Below are 23097 nucleotides of genomic sequence, written 5' to 3' on the forward strand. Positions count from 1 at the left end.
AAAATGGTCACAAATTACGTTTATTTTTACTGTTAGCATGTTAGCTTTCAACAATTACCTGGATGGATATGACCAAACTCGTTGAACTCTTCACAAAACATGGAATAACCATTTTGAACTTGCAAACTCATTCAGACATACTTACAAATATGTTTGAACACTATTACAAATGTGTTCAAATGTGTTTTAAAAATACAGTAATCTCATTTTTCGCAGATAAGTGAGAAAGCCCAAAGTAGTGTCACCCCCTTCCAGGTGGAATTTTCATGCAAGTGTCCGTGGGTACCTGAGGTTTTTTTTAAATGTCAAAAGTATTTATACTTATTTTAGACAAATATTACTGCAGTACACATTTACTTCAATCTTAAATTATTAAACCTTATACAGTAACTGTACTGTTATCCCTTCCCTTCCCAACCCTTTAGCTGTAGTCTCATGGAGAGCTGTGGTTATATTAGCGGCGCCCGGAAGTCTTATTGAAGGGAATCCTGTAGCTGACCAAACATGCTAACAATCAGAGTTTATACATGAAATTCCAATTTACAAAAGAAATCTAGGTAAGCGATTTACTTAGTCCTACAGTTGCTCCATTCCATGTCCTTCGCGTCAACCTAACCTGCATGTGTGTTTCATGAAGGGACATGGCACTTCTGCAAGAGACATGATTGGCTCTCGCCGTGACCATCGACCAATGAGGGCAGACCTTGTAATCTACTGCCCGGGGGTTATTCTCAAAGACGGTAGGAGAAATTCAAGCAAGAGAAGGTCCCACCTTCACCAACTTTAATTTGGATTGAGAGCCTCGTGAATATTTTATGTTACCTGAGCTAAAAATGGCCCAAATCTCTTTTGTGTGCCTTGTAGACTGATGGAAGATAAATATTTTGGCTAATTTTGAGGTAATGTTACCATACTTTGGGAATTCCTGATCCAAGCTGAAAAGGAGCCTGCGAAGACCGTCAATTTTCCATTAAATACCACTTTTACCATGAATTTTATTGGACAGACTGCCGCTCTCCTTGGAGCAGTTGGCATCAAGCCTCATTGTAAAGCCAGAGCAGGAGATTGATTTTAACTTGCTTTCACTCTGAAATGCAATCTGCAAAAAAGACAAGAACAAGTTCTGCTTTGGGGCCAACAACATTTGTGTTTGCTTTACTGTGTCTACATGCGGTACTGCCTTGAAGGCATGCAGACACATTATCAGTGCTGTCCAAAGCTGACAACCAAGATTAAAGAGAATTATGAATTTCTCAAAATGCATTTGCATAACCTATGGCAGCTTTATCTGATGGCATTAAGACAAGTGAATACTGGCCAGAACACTCTGCAGTTATCAATTATATATCACAATTACTTATAATTGCAGACCAATTATCACGGCGTGAAGAAAGAAACTTCAATTGTGTGAGTGGGGTTTTCGTCACGGTGAAATAGACTAACACTTAAGTAAGCTCATAACCAGAATGTTAATTTTTTTGTTCCCCTGACATTGCTGTTTAAAGCAAAATCACAAATAGAAGCAAAATGGCTGACCAAGACAAAGTTGTTTGTAATAAAAAGGAAAATTCTCCATTTGGAAGCATATTGGCCTTTAAAAAAGAGAAAGACTGACAACAATATCATGGACAAAGTTGCCATGTGTTTTCATTGCCAACAAAATGAACGTTCAAGTATTGGACCGACAAATTTGACCATACAAATGCCAGACCATAATCAATCAAGCAATCAAATTGTATTTGTATAGCCCTAAATCACCGGTCATGTCAAGACTTCTTTCGAAAAAAGAAGTCAAACAGAGAAATCTTTTCGGTGTAAGGTACACAACAGCATCCCCTGTCAAAGCTCCCAGAAGGGGAAGGAAAAACTCAAAAACCTCAATTTGGGGAAAATCAGAAACCTTCAGTAGGGACCCCAGGTGGGAGGAGCCCCCTTCCAGGCCCACAGGTTGAAGTGGATGCTGCATGTACCAAATACAGACAAATAGATACACATTTCAGACAAGTACAATATGGAAATTAAAAGAAGCGCTACACAAGCTGGTAGCAGTAAACCATCCATAATGGACTTGTTTTCTAACAATTTAACGAAGAAATATGATCAACAGTTAGCAAAAGCTCAGGAGCTGACCAACAAGGTCAACGAAATTCTCCATTCGGCAATTTCTAGAATGATTTCCTAATACGTGTCAGGCTATACTGTTTGTGGTATTTGGAGGTAAACAAAAAAAAAAAACTTGCCACAGGGACTGTAAACAGGATGATCAATCACATGTTTTGAAAGTATATCTAAAATAGTAAGCTTTTTATTACCAACAAAAAATATATATATAAATGAACCCCACTACTCAGCACTACCATCCATCCATGAATCCATCCATCCATCCAGTTGAATTTCTTTGAATCCAGATGAGTATCTAATTCTCTTTGAACTCCTTTCCACTATTCATATTCCTACGCATGTTTAAATATGAATGTGATTCCCAGTCAAATGTGTGGTATTTGACTCATAAAGTGATTCATTAGTTCCATTAAAAAAACAATGAACCCTGATCTCAATAACAGCCTTTTTTTTCTTTTTAAATTGAGGCTATTTAAACAGAGAGGAAAAATGTTTGTACAATGCCAGTGTTGTGTTTTTCCCACGATTGAAACAGCTTAAGACGTATTGGAGTTAACCATCATACTCGCACAGGGCCAACAGGCAGAGCTGTCTCTAGAATAAATTGTGCAAATTCATGCGCACGAACAGATTGAATCCTAGATTGGAGCCGGCGGGATCTCGCTACAGAGTTGTAAATCAGATGTATCTGATATGTTCTGCCGTACGCCGAGGACGACGCCGGAAAATCAAACTTATCCTTTTAAAGCATTTCCTGTTTTCCTTTAGGAATACGCCGTACCCGCAAGACACACATCTGTGTATTATTCATTAAATGTCAACCTCCACTGTATAAACATATAGACAGAAGTTGTGCTTCTCTGCATCAAAATCCTAGAAGTGCATCAGAAATAAATCAAATGCTTAAACTCCCTAACAGATGATCATACTGATAGCCCCGTCTTTCATTTTTGTCAACTGTTGGGTCCATTTAGTCCCAGCTAGATAGAAAAACACAAGAGACGTCATTGGAAAGGACAGGATGTCCTCGACTAAAAGGGAGGACTTATAATAAAACACAAGACCAAAAACAAATGAATAGTGTGGATATTTAAAGTGTGTCGGGGCATGGCAGCAAAATATGATGAAAAAGTAGAATTAGGTCCCATTAATCTTTGCTTTCAAATTTAATCACCTTTGTACTACGTACTTTTGCTTTGGATGTGATTAGCTCCGTGTAGGTGCATTCGCTCTGCTGCCTGATTTGTTAATACCTAGTCTCATTATGAATTAATGAAAAGAGAATTTCCCTTTTTCTTTTTTTTTTCTTTTTAATTTTCAGTTCTTGCCTCCAGATACCAGAATTGTGGTGAAGCTGTGGATATGACAGCTTTTCATAAACAGTTAAGGCCAGAATAATTCATGTCACATCCTCCTGAGACTCCGCCTATTCGCTTGTGTCCACTGAAGGGGACATTGGTTCCCAGGAGACTATGGCGTGACGGCACAAACAAATAACTGACGGTAAAATCTCATCACAAAATCCATTTCTATTTACACTCTCTCTTGATTTGATCTGCTGGGATTGGCTGGCGAGCAGTGCGGGGAATACCCCGCATCTCACTCCGAGACACTCGCGACCCTAATGAGGACAGGTGGTATAAAAAAAAAAAAAACGGATGGATGATTTGGTCTGTCCAGTTTGAGAGGTCATGTGATAAGAAAGGAACGAAAAAAAACACATGTGCAGATTGGTATTTTCCAGATGGGTTTTATGGTGTGGATGATGCTTTATGATGACCAGGAATAACTTTTGTCCACAGCTGTGCATTTTCAAGAATTGATAGCATCCATTTCTTGTCCTTTTGATGTGTTTAAGATCATTTTAATTTGAAGGTGTTTTTAAAAAATTGACTAAGTAATTGCATCTTGCAGCAATGCAAATGGACTGGAATAGTGAACTTTGAACATATGACTTAAATTTTGTGAAAATCTGTTTTATAGTTGAGCCTGATCCAGTTTACCAAATTACGATTAATGTAATTCTTACATTCTTGGCAGTGTAATAAGTCAAAGATCTTGCTTTTTTTTTGGCATGACGGCTCCTCCCCTCCGTCATTCAAATATTAGTAGTTACACCATTGTCTTTTCAATTTTATAAAGCGCTCGCCTCGCAAACACAAATGTCACGTTTCATATTGGTTGACATGTTTCGAAGCGGGGAATTTTCAAGGGTTTAAATAATTCATGATATTGCATTTTGTTGATGGGGGAAAAAAAGCGATGCAAAAATAGCAGGTTTTGCAGAATCTCTGCCAGAGGGCTTGGTTTTGTTGTTTTTTGCACTCAATTCTCCCATCCCTTCTCCCAGCTGTCTCCCTTCAACACCTCAGCAGCTTCCCATGAAGAGCTGTCTTTATTTTCCCTTTGTGTCTCAGCTGCTCTTTTCGCCGCTCTGCTCCTCAGTTCTTTCAATAAACCATCAGAAATTACACCTTTTTTGTGATGGGCTGACAAAAAAAACAGAATTGTTTCAATCAATTTTATTCAACTGCATTCAGTGGTACATTTTTTTTTTTTTTTGCCAGCTCGTGTCAATGTAATATGAACATTGTGGATGTCTTTTCGGAGAAGCATTTTGTCTTGATGTACAGTTTACCACTAAAATGGAAATTAGTTTTTTGGGGGGGCTATAAGCCACGCCAGCATATAAACTGCAGAGAAAAATAAAAAAATGGCATAACAGCAGACTTTGAGATGCCATATGGAAGTTTTTTTTTTCTTTAACTTTTTTTGTAACTGCCTGCTTACAGCAACACAATGAACATGCCAGCATGTTTTGCACCAACATATTTTCGACATAACACCGACAGAATATTGCAGAGTAATTATTGATTATTTAGTGAACATTGCACATAATTCATATATATATATATATATATATATATATATATATATATATATATATATATATATATACACACACAATTTACAAATGATACCTTTATGTAAGACCTTATTCAACTTATACATTATTTTTTATGTTTTGAATACTATATATTTAAAACTCTTTTTGAGTACAGACATTGATTAACATTTTTTCAATTCTTAGTCGACAGCTTGAACAGATAGATATTTGCTTTACCAGTGGTCTGCCCCCTGGTGGCCAGTAAAAAAAAACAAAAAATGCAGGGCTCTCCACTGGAGCCGCAGGGCTCAAATAACGAGAAAAAAGTTGCAATTTATCATCGCAGATTACAGTACGTTAAAATTTTAATCTTAAATTGGCAGACTATTCTATAAAAAAAAAAAATGTCCAATTCAATTATTGGCTTCTACTGTAAGAAACAACAAATCAATCCCCAGAATGGAATAGATCTTAGACTGCTTGCTTGTCAGTCAGAGAGCACAAATAGACGAGCAACCATTCACACCTTTGGAAGGTTCATTGTCTCCAATCAAGCTAATATGGATGTTCTGCAAATGTGGAGCAAAGCCTTGAACACCTGAAGAGACCCATGCTTGGCCGATATGCGCTTGGTAGTGAACTGTTCAGGGCAGGAACACAAAAGAAGGCAAAACAACAGGGGGTGTGTTAAAATGCTCTGACTTCTCCAAGACTGAAATTCTCTCCACTGTCTGGGATGACAAAAGGCTCAAAAGCGTTGGCACGGCTTGCTTCCATCTGTGAGTATCAAGCCTCTATCCTTGATACGAACTGACGCAAAGGTCAGAAATGCATCTGTCTCCTGGCCACGTGTTTCCAGGATTCTTGTCTTGTTTTGAATGCTTCAACATCTGCCTGCACTTTTGATAAGGCGGAAACGGAACAGTCTTGCCTTGTTTCGGGCGTATTATTTATTTTCCATATATTGCTCGTCCAGAAAAACAAAAAAACATGATGTAACATGCAGAGTAGATTTTTTTTTTTTTTTTTTTAACCATACAGCTGATACAGGAACACGGTAAATCTAAAGGTGTGACAGGAACAGTACTCCTTTTACAAATTAAGAGCAAATTAATTGGAACACGAAGCACCCTTTACTTTGCTTAGTTTCTTATGACTGTGGATTATTCGTGACACACTTTTTGGACGGATGAGGCAGAACTCATTTTGGAGGGGCTCAGTAAAATATGCCAACAGATACCACTACAAATGTTGTTCCAAAGTGTAATAAATCAGACATGAATGGTGCAGCACTCAAAGTTTTACTTTTCCCCCCATTCAGGAGAACCACTAGTGGTAAGACGATCTGTCTCACATTGACACTGAGTGTTGTTTATACAGACCTGATCAAAGTATTAAGACCAGTTGAAAAATAGATTGAATGGACTTTTTTTCAGATTTAGATCGAGGAGGTTTTGGTCAGATCTGTACTGTATGAACTTGACGGGTGACCACTCCAGAGTGCACTCACTCTTATTTAAATCAGTTGAGGGTCAGTTTATTGCTGATGAGGCTATAGAAAATAAAATGCATGGATACACCATATGTTTGTGCATATTGCCCGAGACATACATCAATTCACAAAATCTATCTTGGTAAAACAACGCCATCCTCTTACTTTCTGGTTGTAGACGCCTCCATTTTTTTTTTTTTTTTTTTGAAAGCCCACTCTTGGAAAGAGAAAGCATTTTGTGCCCCCTATACACCACGGTGACTATGAATAAGATCTATAAAAATTGGGTAAGTATTACTTAAAAAGCTATACTTTTTAACATTAACAAAAAAAAGTTATCAATCAATTTACAACAAATTTACATTACTTTTTACATGGTTTATACAGGTTACAGGTTAGTCTGAAACTGAAAAAAAGTGTTTTTAAATGCATCAAAGTGCCTCAAGGTTTCACTGTATTTAATCCATTGTAACATTAGATTTCTCCTTGTTTTTTGTCATTTATTCTGTGTGAAGAATTCTTCAAGCTCTTCATTTTTTAACGTTTATTTACCCGCATATCTTACTTTGAAAATGTGTGCTTTTTATCTGAAAGGCCGCGCTATATTTCCCTTACCTGTTTTTACGTTCCGGAAACTGGATGGCTGTCTCGCGTTTCATTTCGTGTCCCGATGCTCCAAACAATCAAACATGGCACAAACGTCATTGACTGCAATTTAAATGCATCGCTCGTTACGCCATCCATATAGTGGATCCGAGCCAAGCATTATTTATTTTCCCAAACCACGGAGAGCCGCGACATATGGATGAAAAGAGCCGCAGGTTGCTGGCCCTCGATCTAATATATTTTGTGCTCATTACCAGCCAAATGATTTCACTACTGGTATTTAATGGTCAGTCTTTTATGTGCATGATCTTATGTTCTAATTGGTTATCATTATTTTGAATTTGTATGTGCCGATATTTATAAACATGTCAGTCTTTCTGCAGCATCGTAATACTTAACTGCTTTTTTACAACAGAGTGTGGATTGGTGGGCTTAAACTTAATTTAACATAATTATGACTGATGTGGTTTAGCAGCAATATGATGAAATAAAAAAAGATGCAATATGTGAGACATTTTTCCTCTTTGTTTCAGCTCAGACGTCTGTGGACGCAGGGCTACTTTCAATCCTTCAAGCTTGCATATAACACGCTGTAAAAAGCTACCCCGCAGAGATACTAACTGCTCTCATCGCCCGACATCTCTGCTAAAAGTCGAAGCTAAAAGGTCAGCGGAGCTGCTTCGAGTTTTCTTGTGTAGACAAACAGTGTTAGCTAACAGCATTAGCTTTTGATAAATGGCACCTCCTTGATTGGTGAGCGAAAATGTCGAGGCGGTTGGTGGGAAATTGGTGATTTATACATTACAGTGGCATTTTCGTTTTAAAAATTTGGATGGGATAGGGAATACGGGACTGATGATATGCCTGTTAAAATGCCCTCCTTTGTAAACAAATTATGAAACTGAGCAAAAGAAAAAAAGAATGGTGAAATGGTATAATACAAACACACTATTGCATCATTTAGAATCATTTTATTTAGAATGATTCACTTTTTTTAAGCAAAGCAAAAAAAAAATAACACCACCCAAAATGACAGACATACATAGAAACACAAACTATAGTGCACAATACTAAGACAGGCAGCAGCAAAACAAAAACAAAAAAACACCCAAAACAACAAACATACAAAGAGAAACAAACTACAATATACAATCGATTAAACCACCTAGTAATCGTAGCTAAAAAATAAATTAAGTCAACCTAAAACATGGTTATTCAATGAAAACTGCTGAATTGTCTTTCAAATTTGAAAAACATTTGCTCTTTTTAGTTAACATAAGATGTAAATGCCAAATTGCTCCTTTATTTAGCATTTGAATACAGAGGCCCTAATGGAGTTGAAGGAGTCCAACGCTACTTCTCAGTTCTATATCAGAACCTAAAGCTCTTATTACCACTTTAAAATGAAAACAACTGAGTGCCTTCAAGTGATTTCGAGTGTCTGTGTCCAGTTTTACGCTTCCATTTTTTCTGGGAACTTCTTGTTCCTGGTCCTTGCTGACATAAGTCCCTCATTTCATTTCTCCTCTACCTGGAGAAATAATCCTTCTGAATCAGTATTTTCCCATTAAAACCCATCTTATTCATGTGTGTCCACTGTTGTCTCCATTTTGTTTCTGCGAGACAACAAAGTGAATCGCAACCCACCCGAACACAAGACATCAAAAATAGAGACCAAAAACAAATGTCCTCTAAAGTGGACACAAATGAATAGGCTGGGTCTCAGGAGGATATATTAAAAGACATCCCTGGCTTTTTGAGCAATTGATTGTGATTTCATCTTTTCCATCTCCACCAGGCATTATCCTGCATGGAACTCCAAACTATGGGCAATGGTTGTGTTCCACTTACGGATAATAGTTCAATACTTCTACTAAGCTGTCTCCGTCAACATGCGAAGGATCTTTAGTGTGGCTCATGCTGGTATTGCAAAGAGATGTAAAGGTTTGCTTTATACACACGATAAGTTGAGTATTGGTAAACGGTTGGTTGGTTGGTTGGTTGTTGTAAGGACTATTTCCCTTGCAGGGGACCAAGAAAACACTTTAGAGATAAGTGACAATGGAAAGCCTGGGTCACGGATGGGGAAGGAGCGATTCGGGTGCTCTACTGAATGTGATTGTGTGAGCGCTGGTTGTCGGTGTGTTTGTTTAGGAGAGCATTCATGCTCTAGGCCTCAGCTGCGCGCATGCGGGGAATTTCAAAGCGGCCAGTCGGACTGTGACTGAACACGAGAGGAGCGCCTGGGCTTTCGCGTCCGTCAGTGGACTTTGTCAGCTGTGATGGAGGGTACTGTTTTTTTTTTTTTTTTTTTTTTTCCCCATAGCTTCGCCCTAGGCTCTCTTGAACCTTCACATTTGAATTTTGGACAAGTGGCCCTTGAATACATTAACGGTGTTATTACAATGCAAAGTGCCCAACTGTAATTAGAAAGGCCTTTAATGAGCAACCAATGCCTTACAATGGGCCGCGGTTGGATATTATTCGTATGGAAACAAAATACAATCGGATAAAGGAACGTTATTCATGCAGGACATTTGCAGCTTTCATTCCAAGATGTTTGGAGTGCAACTGTGGGAAATGTCTTTTTTTTTTTTTAAGTTTCGTGGCAACTTGTTACCATAATAGACCGCCGGAGATGTCTCAAAGTCATTGTGTGTCTGCAGGAAAAGAGTGCATTTAATTATTTATTTTTTAGAATGGTTCGAAGCTAGTACTGGAACTTCATTTAAAAATCTAATTGATTTATGTTCATTAGAAACCTTTCACCTATATTTGACTCCTTAAGCAATATTTTCTGTTCAAATAGAACATACACATTTTTTTATTAAATGTTGTATATTTTGCCACAGGCAACCAATTTCCCTTTGTAAGAAATTGCTGATCAGAATGTGATTTCAAGCTGCCTTTTAATTAGAAAAACTTAATTTGGCTACGCTAAAGAATTTAAATGACCTTTTGTTCACGCGAGAATTTCCATAGACTTTATTTTCTATGATACTTTTCAAAGTACAGTCCAGAAAATCATCCGCATATGTTTGGCCAAAAGCAAATAGACCAATGACTTCAGAGAATGTATGATTTATAAACAACACAAAAAGTTTCTTTACTGACCTAAAATCATTTTATTCTTACGGTTTCCTGGGCAAAAATTGCTGCTGCAAAATGGGCCGTAAAAATGATATAAGTATTGTGATAAACATAGTGTTGATTTACTAAAAAATAAATCCAATGGCCTCACACTACCTCTCTAGCTATTTTTCCTACTTATTTTCAGCCGGTTACTCGGGACACCACGCTACTGGACATTTTAAATCATTTGTAATATGCGTATTTCTGTGTATGAGCAAGCATCGAGACTTTTTTTGGGTGTCATGTGAGGAGGACAATTATTGCCCAGAAGCAAAGAGAAGAAAATCCTTATATGCAAAAATACAACATAGCCACACTAAAAAATTGACTCAGAAACTAGACCCAGAAAATTAGACTTGGAAATAAATTAGGAAAGACAGTTTTAAGAGATTTTCTTGGCATTCTAACAATGTTTTACTGAGAACCGAGATCTTAAATAATGTTAGAGATCAATCCTGTTTGACATAGTGAAGCAAACCAAGGAACGATTGCCCGGGATATATCAAAGAACAAACAAGAACCTATATGACAAAGGCGATACACAAAAATGACAAAACGTGACAAATATATGACCATAGCAAGTGATGACAACAGCAACATTACAATCAACCATTGGAAAAAAAGTTCCTGTGATCTGCACTGATGAAACAGGAAAAAAAGTGCAACGAAATGGCTTTTTATTCACATTTGAACCCATCTTCAACTATTCCATCTGCAATGCCGTTGAGAATTTCGAGATGAAAAACTTGTTAGCGTGACCCGCGAGCCGACATCTTTCTCCTCTACTCGTTCGCTTGCTGCCAGAGGACATTAGCGAGACACCAAGCATGTCTCTTAAATCTATACCCTCGTGAGCACATTCTCTGCTCTCATTCATCAGCCGTCTCCGCCCGTCAGTCCAAGTCGGCGGAGCGGCTCTGCTCGTCTGCGCGCCCAAGCCCGCCAGTGAGGTCACAACCTGGCTGAGTTTCACCGTGACTGGCAGGCGGGATGGAGCCGCTCAGCTTCTCTTGGCAGGGCCAGAATGCATTCAAAGAGGCTTTGACAGAAGCCATCTGGATCTGCTGCAGCTGCCTAACATGTGAGCGACAGCCGCATTTAATTGTCCCACTATGTCACTGTGTCAATAGCCTATTATTATTTATTATTTTTCCCACATCTGGCGCTGTAACGTACATACAATATGACATTAAACATACTCAACAAAAGACTAAAAACTTAACGTGAGATGATGTAGTTAAATGTGTAAATCCAACCATGTATATTAAGTCATGACACGGCAAGGAGAGGTGTGGAGGATGAAAAGGATGTGGACCCAAAAGCAAGGAGGCCAATGCGCTCAAAAATAATACTTTAATAAGGTGAGAAAGAAAAGTGAACGAGGCGAAAAAACAGCTTCCAAAACTAACAAACGAAAACCGAAATAAACTTCCTCCAAACGACTCAGCTACATAAACAACAGACAACAGTGACCTGACAAGAACTGAAATGAAACAGAAAACTAAATACACTCAAACTTCTGAGACAACAAGGAACACCTGGGCAAGATACAATTGGAGCAGGGAGCTGATTGGCAGACAAAAGGGAAGCGGGCCAACAAGGACAGGTATAGGCAATCACACTAACGAGACACTGGCAAGGGGACCCAAAACATTTACAAAACCCAACCAATCAACAGACAAATAAGGACAAAAATCAAAAACATTTTTAAATTTTCTTTACATTATGTACTTTGAATCCCATGATTATTATGCACCAATGTAATCCTAATATATGTTTGTTACAGTTTTTGATGCATTTTTGTTATTTATTAATACTGTATTATTGATTAATTAATTTAATTTAGGAGTGTTTTGGGGCGGGCCTTGGAATGGATTAAGTGATTTTCATATAAAAAGAGTCTCTACTTACAAAGAGCAACCCATTAATCCATTTACATTATTGCCAGATTGTTTTATTAGAATGTTTTAAGTGAAGCTAGTGAGTGAGTTAGCATTTACTGATTGCTCAGTGAGTGGCAAACCGCTACCGAAAGTGGTGCGAGAGCACAATATAGAAAGTGCCAAAATAGTGTGTAAATATTGCTAATCTTAAAAGCATTTTTGATAGGTATCATTTGCAAAATTGCATTTCTCATTTGATTATTATCAGTTATTCTAGTTGCTTTCTTTCGCACTGTCAGAGGAAAAAGCATCACAAAATTTCTTGGGGAATCACCCGCCCACCTCCAAAACTATCCTAACCTTTCTCCGAGATTACACTAACATCTGCAGGCAACGCCTGTGCACATCCGTCACTCATTCATTTACCTCAGAGGACGTCCCAAAGCAAAAGAGCAAAGCCCTTCATCCTTGCTTCAGCGCCGGTATAAAAATGTCACCGCTAATCCCGCAAACCTTTAAATCATGCCGATTTTTTTTAGGACAGTGCTGTGCAGAAACATTGACAAGAGAGATGATATACTGCAGCCCCCGTTCACATGCACACACTCAGAAGCTCAAACTGGAACAAACCAAGCATAAATACTTGTACAGCGTCATGATTGGGTACAGCCTTCAGCTGCCATAAAATATCTCAATTTTCATTAACCCTGAAGTGGACGCGGAGAACAAGGCAAATTTACAGTTGGTGCCGTCTGCATGCTTTATAGCCCTAAAAAGCTGATGCCAGTTACTCAGTCAAAGCATACATAATTCATAATAGCTGCAGCAATTGTACACGGTCTCGGCTTGATAGCAAATTGGCCAATACGCTAACATGTACAGATGCAGGAGAAAGTCCCCTTCATCACTCAGGGGACACTTCATTAGGTACACCTGCACAAGCTAATGAGGTCCATTACATGAGCAGAAGTGACACCAACAGTGAGGTATTCATCAAGTGAAATGGTTGTTATTGTGGATGTGACGTAGTGTTGCAGAACCTCAATGTCATACTGTAAGATTACAGACAGTAAAGAAAAAAAGAACACATCATTCATTCCTGTACAAGTGAATGAGATCAATAATAAAAACGAAAACAAAACCAAAAAACTTGTACCTTAAGGTACAAGTTACCCGATGGTAAAAACATGAGACAAGCGCTTGGCAGCTCACTTCACAGTAAACAGGTTTGACAGACAGTGAAGAACTTTTCAAAAAAAGAGGCTTTAATTTGTTCGGTCGCACCCTGTTCAACTTTACTGTCAAGTGAAAGATAGAACCTTGTGTAAAACAGCAAAATAAGTTGGTCTTTGAGTTTTGCTAGCCCAATGTCAACACATAATAGGAATCATGGAGAGATTTACAAATAGCATTCATGTTTCTGTTATGGCCCTTTCTGCGACAAATATTTGAACACAAATGGTGGAGCAATACATGTAGATGGGTAGTGGAATAGTACTTCCAGGTATGTATTATTCATCCTCTGCGAAGAATGACTATTTACTTCCATACTGAGGAGCTTTGACTGTATGTACTCTTAGGTCTGGGCAATAATCAAAATTCATTTGAATCTTTTTTTTGTTATGAATTTAATGATTTGTAAATTAGCAAAATTGTGAGAATTTTTTATAAGTGACAGAATTCTGTATGTGCCATCCTCATTATGCGAATATTATGGTTATTATTTACTTAACTGTGACATTTAAACAAGTTGTTCACAAGCTATGAATGAAAATCGCTTGAATTTGTCACAATCCAGAATGATTAAAAGTATGTCTTTTATTTTTGGGCCATAACTATTCATACTTATGAATTGTAGCGCCCCCAGGTGGTGAGAATGTGCCTTTAATTGAATGAAATGAATGAAAAAACTTTATTTTGACCTTAAAATCAAGCAATATATATATATATATATATATATATATATATATATATATATATATATATATATATATATATATATATAAAAATGCCATTTTTGTATGAATAAACAATGATAATTAAAAAAAAAAAACAATAGCAGTATGAGCATTGATCTTCCCGTAAGTTCAAAAAAGGAGTAGGAAGAAGTAAAGAACAAACAAACACAACAAAGCAAAAAACGATAGGAGACCGTCAAATCCCACAGGATATCGCGCAGCTACCCACAAAACATAAAACACAAATAGGTAATATTGTTTTTTATTTGTTTGTTTTTTTGATCCATCCATAAAGTAATCACAATGCTAAACCAACAAAAAAAGAAAAACACATTTCCTCCACCCTATATTATTCCTTTCCTCAAGCAGGGTCTTTTAAATTTGCAGACCTACGCAAGTTATTATACCCGCTTAGTGCTAATGATATCTGCTATAAAACGGTATTTCTGGTTGCATAGATGTTAGAGAGGATTTATAAGAATACATGAGAAAGCTAGGGTGGGGATCATTTGGTATTTACATTTTCATCTAATTGGATTACCACACTTCTTCATCTGCGTCAAAAATTGCCTAATCTTGCACCAACTCTCCGCGGAGCCAAAAACGTCCAGTCGTTCACTGGCCCCCCCCTTCTCCTCATTCTCACAACCTCCCTCCAATTTCCAGCTTTCCATCTTCATCAACTTTTCTAAATTAATCTAGCTCAAAGATCTGGCTGTTGTGCAGCGGAGCAGAAAAGAGGCTGCTAATTTGCACAAACAATAAAGCCTTTACCTAAACTGGACACATGAAATAAGAGGAGGAAAAAAACAGCAATTAATCCGTGTTTGGAATCTGAGAATATTTCTTGAATATTGATGATTGTTGCCTCAAAAGTCAACAACATTGATTTGTGTGACCTGTGCGTGAACCCAGAGGCCCCTTCTGTAGCAATTTTGCTAATTAGTGGCCAAATCAAGGTGAGTGACAAGCCAGGGCAGTAAGGGAATCGCTAGCTCGATAGGACGCATCTGCAATGCTCAAATCCGTTGGGACGGCTTTTTTTTTTGTGTGCGCGAAATTATCTTCTCAAGATATTTGCTTTCTTGCCCTATTAGAACGCTTCTCGCTTCTAATCATTTCTTCCTTCTTGATGTTGTGCTCGGAGCGACTCGAGATTTGCTTGATCTTGACTGCAGTAGTGCAATCAGATGGGCTATTGTATCACACGTCTTGGTGTGATCTTGGGCTAATGAGGCTGGAAACAGCTGCTCTCGCATGCTTTTGTGAATAATAGATGCGATGGGGGACGCCTTTTACACCAGTCATCACAAGGTTTCCTCAGCATCCCATTTGAGCGGCTGAGGGGGAAAAAAGGGCGAAAAAAAAGATGTTGCGGTTGTTCGATAGACCGAGCTCTCATTCAAAAGATGCTTGAGAAAAGTTGGGAGCGAGCAATCGAGGAGTTTCTCGTGATGAGGTGGCTCAGAGTTCATGTTCTGCTCTGTGGCGAAACGGAGACATAAAGGTGAAGGTTCAGGACATCACTCATATGGTAACACTGCAAAACTGGAATAGTACTTTCAGGTTCACCTGTTGGACATTTGTGAGAAATTATAGGCAAATAAGAAAAGGCATTTTTCTTTCTCATGCATGAGAACGTAGAAGGACTGTACAACGTCAATTCTACCACGCTCTGAAGTAGCCCCTTTGAACCTTCTCTTTTTATTTGATCTTAGAAGTCCCTAATTTACATAAAGGTTCCAACCATAACAACACGTGTCTTTACACGTGTCTGTACACGTATCTTTCTGTGTGTGTGCGTGTATGATTATTACAAGTGTGGCAAGATATTTTCTTGATAACAAAGTGACATTGACTGTGGCCAATCTTGAGCAGGCTGGTCGTCCTTCCCACGGAGAAGTTCGAGAGAGCAATCTTCTCACAGAACTTTCTCATAGCACACGTTGTTTCAGAATGCTTTGCTCAACTTGCAAGCGATTTACTCATTCAAATAATTTGTAAAAAGAAAATAATACAATTCTCTCGACCTAATTCCAAACATTGCTTTTGATTTAAGGTCTGCACAATGAATGTGTTGCGCATGATTGTGTGATTGGCACTCAGCTAGTTATTCCTGGATGCATGTATGTCCATATGAATGCCTTGGTACTTATATTTACATATTTATATTTGCATTCTTACAAGTATATACAAGTTTATACAATCCTCAGAAATTTGTGTTTGAGGAATTAAGCAGCAAAATACCCATCCTTTAGCTATCTCAGGTGGTTTCCATGTTGCTTCTGACTGTCAAACAAAAAATGACATCACAGTTGTTCGCGGCTCGGGTAACTTCCGATCACGGCTCATCTGTTTTCAGGGTCCATTCAGCTCATTGTTAAAATGTTGCTTGAACTGAGTAGCATTAGCAACGTAAGCAAACACAGTAACGGCACAGCCGCCGTGCTTTCCAGCACCTGCACTTTGCCTAATAAAAGCACTCTGTTTAATTGACAGCTGTCAGTGATTTGCTTAGGTGGCGAGAAGGCATCCATGTGGGAGGAGTTCCTCATTTTAACACTTACTCTGGTTGACAGGAGTAAATCATACAGCTCAATCTCAATCTCAACTCCGTGCTGTGGTGGCACAATGTTTGTCCCAGTTAATCCGTGATGGAATGTCAGATGCACAGATGACATCCATTCATTTTTGTTTTTAAATGGAATTACATGAGATGTTTGGTATAAGGAATACTGTAAAATGTTTAATGAATGAAGAATTAAAAATACAAAAGACATTTAAAAAGTGATGTATAGTTTTACATATACTGTAAATTTCAGATGATAAACCTCTTCTTTTTTCTAACGTTTTGAACCCAGCGGCTTGATTCGCAGTATCTGCAGTTTTTTTTTTTTTATACTAACTTCCAGTGGGTAATCTAACGGTACACAAAAGGAGACAGAAGATGCTCCTGAAGTATTGATTTTGAGATCGAAATGCTGTTTTACTCGCCACCAAGGAGTGCTCTTCATTAGTCAACTCAAACAGGCATGTTATTGTGTTGGTGCAGTATTTTAACAATGTATTGGTGTTATGTTGAAAAAAATGTTGGTGCTGCTCTTATTTCTAAAGACGTGATGTTGCTCTAACTAGGCAGTTAGAAAAAATAGTTTGTACCATGTACCATCTTTCTGCATAAATATCTGATGTTACAACCTGCGGCATATAGTCCAGCGCAGCCAATACAGTATATGAAAAAAATACATTTTCCATTCAGTTTTTGTTGGTGCGTTTTTTATCTATCTATCTATCTATCTATCTATCTATCTATCTATCTATCTATCTATCTATCTATCTATCTATCTATCTATCTATCTCTATCTATCTATCTATCTCTATCTATCTATCGATCGATCGATCGATCGATCTATCGATCTATCTATCTATCTATCTATCTATCTATCTATCTCTGTCTGTCTGTATCTATCTCTATCTCTCTATATCTCTCTATATCTCTCTATATCTCTATCTATCTATCTCTGTATGTCTGTTAGACACACAAAAAATGTGAAATAATAAGTGTCCATGTCCTCTTATACTGGGATTTATTTGGCTGTTTTCATAATTAACACATCCAAACTCATGTTGAATGAGAATCAGCACACAATTAAAAGTGCCCATGAATAACCTAAAATGAAGCTATGTTCTCGTAGTCTTTTCCAAACAATTGGATTTTCTTTCTAGCGGAAAGCAGAAGCCACTATCCACGATCCTAACCTCAAAACAAATAGTTTGAACTAAACAAGAACATGAGCACATAATTTTGTTTTTTTCTGTGAGCCCCCCCCCCCACACACACACATGCAAATGGCTTGAAATGGCAAGAAATTGCTGAATCGCAGACCAAATTATTTTGTTAATTCCCCCGCAGAAAAATCAACTGATTTAAAATTTTAATATTATTAAGGCACTATGTATGCCAACACCCCCAGCCCTTCCTGTTTTTCATGAAAAACATACATGTCTAGCTCTATAATATATATATATATATATATATATATATATATATATATATATATATATATATATATATATATATATATGATCAAATAATATAGAGTGTGTGGTCGGGGGCTGCCAGTTGCTCATTCGTAAGCTGTCATGATGACGCACGAAATGACATTAATGATTTGGATTCTTATTGAGGAGTATGTCTGATAACAGGGCAGTGCACAGAGACATCACTCAACACAATAATTCACATTAGTCTTTACTTTCCCCCCAATCTATTTTTTTTCTCCGTCAGACTCCAGACAAAGTGGTTGACGCAAATGGACGAGGAAATTGCCCATGTGAGATGAGTTGTGCTTTTTAAGCTGCCTTTATAGGTGGATGTTAACACTCTTTTAAAGCCTCACAAGAAAAAAAATCAAAGATTATACAGCAGTGGCGTATGTTAATATTACAGACACTTCGTTCGTTGAGATGTGTGATCACTTATTACTTGAAACTTTAACCCGTCAGTGACATTCATCAGTGCAATGATAATTGAATAGTTCATTTCAATCCAAAATAATCCATGCCTTGTGATTGGCTGGTGAGCAGTCCAAGTTGTCAAAGTCAACTGCGATAGACTCAAGCTCAATAGAAAATGGATGGATGGAGATGCGGCTTTTGCGTCTGTTGGTTTCACACCAAGATGAGCTCTGCTGGTGCACTCTTGTTGTCTGCCTCCCATCTATGAGCTAATCTGAGATAAACAGAGAAAAACACATTCATATCAATAAAAGTGAGATTGTATGACTCAAGATTTGAATTTTAATAAGATTCTCAGTGTCACCACCAAGGGGAGAAACCACAAACATTGCTCTTGGATGTATTTATAAGGTGTCATTGTGGTAGTAATTCTACAATTTTAGTCATAATGAATTGTTTAGCTTCTGAGAAACACTCATCCTTACCAGTTTTTTTTTCTTCCTCCTTTTCCCGCCTCCTCTTCTTCTCAGCTTCCACCATGCTAAAAAAGTCTTGTTCGGCTCTGGCGATCAGTTGCTCGGGAGTTTCTTCTCGCTCCGCCGCATCTCGACCCGCTTCCTCCTCTCGGCTCTGCTCGGAGCGACTCCTTTCTTTCAGCCGGAGCTCCTTCTGACGAGCCTCCAGAATCTTCTCCCGCTTTGCCTCTCGCTCTAACATCTGCACACGCACAATTGACTCAAGGACGCTTCATATACAAAAAAATGGTCGCATTAATCATGTAATAACTCGGATTGATCGAAGTATGATTTTTTTTATGCCCAGTAAAAAGCAAGTGAGAAATTCAAAAGATTGGATTGCTCTGAAATTTAAAAAAAAATCAGTTGACAGCTTTTTTACACACACATTATTTATATATATATATATATATATATATATATATATATATATATATATATATATATATATATATATATATATATATATATATATAATGTGTGTGTAAATATATATATATAATGTGTGTGTAAATATATATATATATAATGTGTGTGTAAATATATATATATATATATATATATATATATATATATATATATATGGCAGTCCCTAGATAGTATTGCAAAAAATATGTGACGTTTACTTGGCATTAAAGTCTCACCTCAGCCATGAGACTCTTCTCATTCTTCTGAAGGTTGGACAGTCCTGAGCAGAGCTCTAGTATTGTAGCTACGCCCTGCTGAGAGCCACAAGCCAGCAGACGTCCGCTCTCATGCAGCCGCAGGCTATACAGCGCTTCATCACACACCTGAGAAATAACACTCGGCTTGATTATCTCACAGAAAAAAAAAAAAAGTGTTGTTTTAGGTGAAGACAGGCGTAATGGGTTTACCTTTACACTCAGCGTGGGGTCGTTCTGCTTAAATAAGACATCCCAGACGTCCAGCACGCCATCCATCTTGACGGTGAAAAAGACGGAGGGTCTAACAGGGCTCCAGCAGGCATCTGTCAGGCACGACATCTGGTATCTGATCAAAGTAAAGACATAAACATGGCGACTTAGCCAAGGGGAAAAAAACAAACGAAGTCCTGTCTTGGGAGACGTAATGTGAGAATATTGTACAGTAAAACACACTTTTTTATGAAGTGGTAGCAATTGCAGAATATTAGTGGAATAAAAAAAAAAAAAAACATCATTATCAGGATTTTTAGGATCCTGTGTGTTTGGAAACCAGTAATCTACTTGGTCCACATGATAGATGACTCCTTGATGTCCTCGGACCAAATTCGAGCCCTCCAGTCTCCCACGGTCAGGAAGTTTTTGGGGAAAAAAGGGTTCCTTTGCAGGGAATAGACAGGTCCATGGTGGCACTCATAGGTACACACAATCTTCTCGGCTGGAGTCTTTGCCTTCCTGTTACAGGACACAACAACGCCCTGCTCGGTCCCCACCATGAACTTGGTTGGCTGGAGAGGCAAGAGGGCATTTAAGAGACACACACTTAGTTGACTAGCTGTCTTGACTAGCTGAAACAAAACGCACCATGGTGGCTTCAAACTCCAGCGAGATGGCTCCCAAAGCCCTGTCTAGGTTCCCTTCCCGACCCGGGTCCAGGATTAACTGCTCTGTGGGCTCGCTCAGCCGACGGACGTCCCACCATAGGACCTGGCAGAAAAGACAGGGTTGGATGAATCAAACCCAGCCCCTGAGGGTCGGTTCGGATTGACTTCTGAACCTGTCCATCAGTGGATGCAGAGAAGGCTTCTGTCCCGGTCTTGGATTGCAACCAAATGGTTTTGTATACAGGATCCCTGTGACTCTGCTCCAGAGAAGAAACGTCCGCGGGCTGACTGCCTTTACGAGTATCCCAGAATACTAAAAAAAAAAAATACCAAGCAGGGAGGCTTTGCTGTTGCGAAAGAAACTCAGATGGATTTTGATTTTCCCTCCTCAATAACTGAATGGTTTTTGATCCATCTTTCACATGAACCCACCAATCTGTCCATTGTAGCTCCCACCGACAAGGGTATGCGAATCTTTTGGGTTGTAGTCCAAACAGACAAGAGGAGACGCTGGCTTCAGAGTCAACTCAGGTTTGTTGGGATTCTCTGGAAAATACATCAATATGCACGTGTCTCGACTTTACCTCGGCCTCTTTGAACGTCCTTATGTTTGTCACGCTTACCAATGTCCCATATGTACGCATCCGGGCTCATGTCTGTGGAAGCTTTCTGGAACTCCAAGCATGAGTAGGCAGCAGCCAGTTTTCTGCCTCCGTCCGGGTGCCAGGACAGACAGCTAACTGTTCGCTTCACCTGGTTAGGATCTCTGTTGAAACAATTCCAACTGTTACATCTAGAAGTGGAAATTTGACATGCAAAAATCCGTTGAAGAAAGAGCTCCCGTGGGAACTGTATGTCGTCAAATACCTGAAAACATTGATGGTCTTAGCAGATGGCGGTTCCTGAATTTCGTCCCGCACATCTTCATCCTCAAAGTACTTTTGGTAGATGTCAACCGCGGTGTTCTGTCCAGCGCAGTGCCCAATAACCTGGACCCCAGAGAAAGGGTATTATCAAGTGCCGGATGACAGGACAGGACAAGTCTTGGACAGGAGAGATTCTTACGCTGCCAAGCTGCATGATGCTGTGCAAGTAGTTCTCATCCTTCTCAACCTTCTTCCTGAAACGAATGGTTTGCTCCATCTCTTGGGGGTTGATGTCTTTTGGCCATCCCCCTTCTACATGGTTCATCCCACGGTTTTCTGATTCGAACCTCTCCGTATTTACCTGGAAAGGAAACACGCCGAGAGAGTTCAACAAAAACATGGTTGATGTAGAGTCAATTCCATTTTCAAATAATTGAGTCGAACTCATTCTACAGATTCATTCTAAACAGGAAAATACCAGTACTTTTCAGAAAGCCAATTCCAACCTAACTTGGATAGTGTTCCATCGCTATAACCCTGTTCACCTTTTACAGCCTTCCTACTTCATTAATTTTTTTCTTAGTTTTTTTTCCTAGCTTTTACAGAAGTTTTTTTTTTTTAGGTTTTAAACAAAAAAAAGACAACTAAAACAACCTCTGCTCTGTAGATTTCACATTTTGCAAATATGGATATTTTAGGAATGTAACTGCAGCGATAAATTCCTGTTTAAAAAAACACTAGTATAATTTTTTTATTGCTTGAGGTTTTGAATTTTGTGTTTTCATTCTTTGGTTAAAGATAGCACACAGTGATAGGACACAGTTTATATATTTATGTGAACTATTTTTATATCAACAAGTAGATGTGACCATAAAAAATTGCAAAAATATACTAACATAGTGTTGTTTTAGTACAATTAAAACTGGCATTCATTTTTTAGCAGTTTTCTCCCAGATACCACATTGTCATATATATTAATACTATCATGAGGTTCTTTGTTTATAAACTTAAAGTAGTTGTTTTCAAAAAGCGAACATCGTTACATTAATATAGATTTAACTAATGCAACTTGGAAAAACTTTATTTAAAAAAAAAACTTAACACAAAATCTTAACAGTAATGTTTTTTAGAGTAACAATGAGATTTTTTTGTATATAACTCAGGGTGAAACTGTCTTTCTGAAAAGTGTATTCTTTTGTAGTTCCTAAGTAAATAACACGACTAAGGTGTACCTGGTGCTCGGACATGTCCCTGGACCACTGAAGCGCCTGGACGCTGCTGCTTCTCGGCATGAATTGCAGCGCCAGCTCCAAGTCCGGAGTTACGTCCGCAAGAAGCTCAGCGGGACGGTCGGAGAAGAGACATTGGCGGCCAAAATCCCTGCGGGACTTCGTATACTCGTGGATTATATCCATCCTGTTCAATCCACCCGAAAAGCAGCCGCTGAAACTCAATTGGAAAAAAACTGTGGAGGATCGGCGGCGGCGTCTCCTAGCAACGCTCTGAACCCGGAAGTGGGTAGTCTCTTCGGCACTCGAGTTTATTTTTGCCACCGTTCCATTTCCGCTCTCCCTGTTTTTTTTGTGGAAAACAGCAAAACACTTTCGTGGCTGTTGGCAATGTAAATGCCGCT

The 23097-nt window shown here is 38.5% G+C and overlaps 1 protein-coding gene across 1 annotated transcript; it reads right to left on the minus strand.

Annotated features, from left to right (window-relative positions):
• Positions 1 to 18193: 18193 nt before the first annotated feature.
• dnai2b (dynein, axonemal, intermediate chain 2b) lies at positions 18194 to 22924 on the minus strand. The gene is made up of 12 exons (XM_088435226.1): positions 22697 to 22924; positions 21664 to 21825; positions 21466 to 21587; positions 21222 to 21364; positions 21031 to 21144; positions 20772 to 20911; positions 20579 to 20701; positions 20279 to 20502; positions 19928 to 20063; positions 19697 to 19843; positions 19023 to 19254; positions 18194 to 18811 (listed from the first exon to the last, which is right to left on the minus strand). The coding sequence occupies exons 1-12, from the start codon at positions 22877 to 22879 to the stop codon at positions 18807 to 18809; spliced, it is 1731 nt and encodes a 576-aa protein (XP_088291352.1). The 5' UTR covers positions 22880 to 22924; the 3' UTR covers positions 18194 to 18806.
• Positions 22925 to 23097: the final 173 nt, after the last annotated feature.

The sequence above is a fragment of the Hippichthys cyanospilos genome, chromosome 15 (assembly GCF_059441005.1).
Source record: "Hippichthys cyanospilos isolate Australia breed blue-spotted pipefish chromosome 15, RoL_Hcya_1.0, whole genome shotgun sequence".
NCBI lineage: Eukaryota > Metazoa > Chordata > Actinopteri > Syngnathiformes > Syngnathidae > Hippichthys > Hippichthys cyanospilos.

What these genes read in the sequence shown, in the direction of transcription:
- dnai2b (XM_088435226.1), bottom strand. Translation starts at nt 22,879, where the DNA reads ATGGATATAATCCACGAGTATACGAAGTCCCGCAGGGATTTTGGCCGC. An exon ending in GCATCATGCAGCTTGGCAGC is followed by an intron (nt 21,588 to 21,663) that starts GTAAGAATCTCT and finishes TCTGGGGTCCAG; the next exon opens with GTTATTGGGCACTGCGCTGG. An exon ending in AGAAGAGTCTCATGGCTGAG is followed by an intron (nt 19,255 to 19,696) that starts GTGAGACTTTAA and finishes GTGCGTGTGCAG; the next exon opens with ATGTTAGAGCGAGAGGCAAA.